General features: G+C 43.8%; 1 protein-coding gene across 1 annotated transcript in view; it reads left to right on the forward strand.

Annotated features, from left to right (window-relative positions):
- Positions 1-2,998, forward strand: part of CEP41 (centrosomal protein 41) — a 42,418-nt gene that overhangs the window by 13,179 nt on the left and 26,241 nt on the right. Inside the window, exon 3 of the mRNA XM_019509340.1 lies at positions 1,717-1,764. Within this exon, the coding sequence (XP_019364885.1) occupies positions 1,717-1,764 (48 nt within the window). The remainder of the gene's footprint in view (positions 1-1,716; positions 1,765-2,998) is intronic.

Here is a 2,998-nt window from a genome sequence, read left to right on the forward strand (position 1 = left end):
CTTCTCTCCCAGCATCCCATCTCTAACGACTGACAGTCACCCATCAGCCCCTTCTGGATGCTACCTAAATCAGTCATCTTTCCGAGCCTCCTCTTTATTTAAATCTGTCCATTTTGCATTTTAATTACTTCCTGGTCCTGACTGTTGCAGATGCCCTCTTAGTAATCTCTCTTTCCTCTGAAGAGTCCAAAATGCTACAGCCAAATTGTACATACTTTCATGAAAAGGGGGCTGTTATTCCATCTGCTGTCTTCGATGGCTTGCTACCCGTATCTGAATCAAATTAAAAAGTAACTATTTTGTGGTAGAGATTGTACTTGCATTCAGTTTCCACAAGCTCAGATGCTTCATCTGAGGAGCTCCAGGTTCTGTAGATACCGTTATAAACTGTGCAGTCTTGAGTGTGCATGCAGAAGGCAGAACACCTTCCCTGAAAACCTTGGAATCCATACTGAGAAGTCAAAAAAGCAACACGGCTCTTGTGTGAGGTCAGGATAAGTAATACTGGCTGGAAAAAGTTTTTGCTTTACTACACCAATGCAAGTCCAGAGTGATTCTATAGAAGATAAGAACTGTTACTTTGCATTTATGCTGGTTTAACAGAGCAGAATTTGGCTTAGTAATACTTACCCACACACATGGGAGTACTGGGTGGGGATCACTTACTGGTCACGTAGTACGATAGCACTGGAGCTAAGAATAGAGTGCTGAAGTCCTGACTCTCAGTCCTTTCCTCTTATAGCAAAGTAGATGTCCTGGTTACAGCCTTCTAAAAACTGTTCCTTCACTCTGCAAAATGTTGCCAAAACCACGTGTGCTTTTAATTGGAAGGAGGCATTTTGAATGGAACTTGGAGGACCTTCCCTCTTCTCCACCCACCCAGTAGTTTCAGGAGCTCTGCACATCTGGCTGGCAGACTGTGGATGCCAATCGTTTTTTTTGCAGATTCTGCTGAAACTTGGATGGATGCATATGGCATAGTGGTTAAGTGAACACCTATTCTTTACATGCCTGAAAAGAAAATTGACGTTTCTGCTAGCAACAGATTTCCCAACTATTTCTTGGAAAGTTTCCCCCCCTTACGTACATTGTTAGATGTACTGAGCACCTTAATCCCAGGGCTGGTTGGCTGAGGCAGTCCACCGAGTCTCCTGACTCACTGTTCAGCAAGATCTTTCATGAGAGATACAGGGGTTAAGTGGAGAAATTTGCGAATAGATGTGTGCTATGAAAAAGCAGCAGAAATGATTACTATCTACTGTGGTTACAAAAAAAAATTGGTATGATGAAAGGCAGGGATGTTTATTTGCTTTGGCTTTTGTTGCCGTAAAAATTGTTATGGCAAAACCAAAGGCCATGTCTGTTTCCAGCCTTAGCAGCCCAAATCTGGTAGGAGCAATATTTGTGTCAGCTATGCTCTTATTGGGATAATATGAAGCCTCCAAATATGGGAATCTCTGGGGCATGTCTCTAAGCAGGGAATACGTCTGCCTTGTTGCTCATGTGGGACAATGGGTGACAATGGATAACGTGTGTTTTGCCCAGCAAACCAGATCTGCCATACTGGGGTACATCCCAGCACAGCTAATCTGCTTCACTTGGCATTTGTTTATATTCTAAGATCTACTCTTCTCCATTTATAAGTGTTTAAGCATAATGTTATACAACCCCTTATTGTAAAGAGCCTTTTTACCAAGTATTTACTCTGATTTGTAGGTAACAGCCTGATCAAATGCATGGAGAAATTGGAAGAGAAGAAAAGAAGTGAGTAACTTATGGTCTGGAGGGTCACAGATGGGTTAGTTCAAAGTGCATATTCAAATCCTGCACCATTCATTTTGGTTTTGAGGGTATCATTTCTTTTCAGCATCTGTGCCCAAATTAAGGGTAAACAGGAGCTACAAGCATCTAGTGCTGAGACTGTGGATATCCACCCTGTTTCTGTATCAGGTAGCTTTAAGTTTTCTTCCACAATCCTTTACAGCAGTGGTTGGCAACCTAAGGCTTGTGGGCTGAATCTGGCCTGCCAAGCAATTTCATCCAGCCCACAGAAACAGAATATCAGCAGCAAGAAAAATGGTGCCTGGGTCATGGGTATGGTGGTAATAATTTGGTAGCTGGGGAAGTGGCAGAAGTAGTCAGGTCACAAGTGGCAGCTGCCCTTGGGCCAAGCTGTGTTATTTCAGCCCACTGCTTCTAAAAGGTTGCTGACCCCTAGTCTACAGATAAACCTGTATAAAGCATCCATACAGACAGTTCTGGGAGCTCTTCCAGAAACCCTCTGGTGCCTTGTATCGTCTTACTAACCAGGATGGGTGCTGATAGGAAGGACAAAGGAGAAAGAGAAACTCTAGAGACTGAGCAGATCAGGTCAGGTCAGGGCTGGGCTGGTGATAAGTGATGCTGTTCTTTAATAATGTTGTTAGAGTGTCTTAGACACCTGCCTAATTAAACATCTTCCTCCTAGGTTTTAAAAACAGTGGGTAATATTTATGCCCAAACTAATCTTCCTAGGCTTTGCTGTATTCCTCCCCAACCCCCCTCCACCCTTCAAAGATCTGGAAAGGGAAGTCTCTAACCCCTCCCCATCAGCCATGCAACCCCACCAGACTTCCTGCGGTAAGTTTGTCCTCTGACCCTGTCCCACCAGCATTTAGTGCCCAGAACAGGGACTGGAACCAGTTCCCTGTTACAGTAGGATTCTGTGGAAGTCAACTAGGAGGAAAGATAATTGAGAGAACAGTGGGTTTACTTTGAAACTTTACAATGACAACAGAAAACAGAAAAGCAGGATTGGCAGAAACAGCATGGCAGGGACCCAGTAAAAAACCTAGAGCCATCTGCCCCATACAGAAACACATGTCCAAACTGCTACCAAGTATGTCAATCCTAGATAGGCATTGTCAGCCAATCATCCTTGACTATGACAGATTGCCAATGATGATGGTCTTGTGACTAAGACACCATACCAGGTCCAGCTGTGTGCAATCACAAGCTC

Source organism: Gavialis gangeticus, unplaced genomic scaffold (genome assembly GCF_001723915.1).
Source record: "Gavialis gangeticus isolate Ggan-Ray unplaced genomic scaffold, GavGan_comp1, whole genome shotgun sequence".
Taxonomy (NCBI): Eukaryota; Metazoa; Chordata; order Crocodylia; family Gavialidae; genus Gavialis; species Gavialis gangeticus.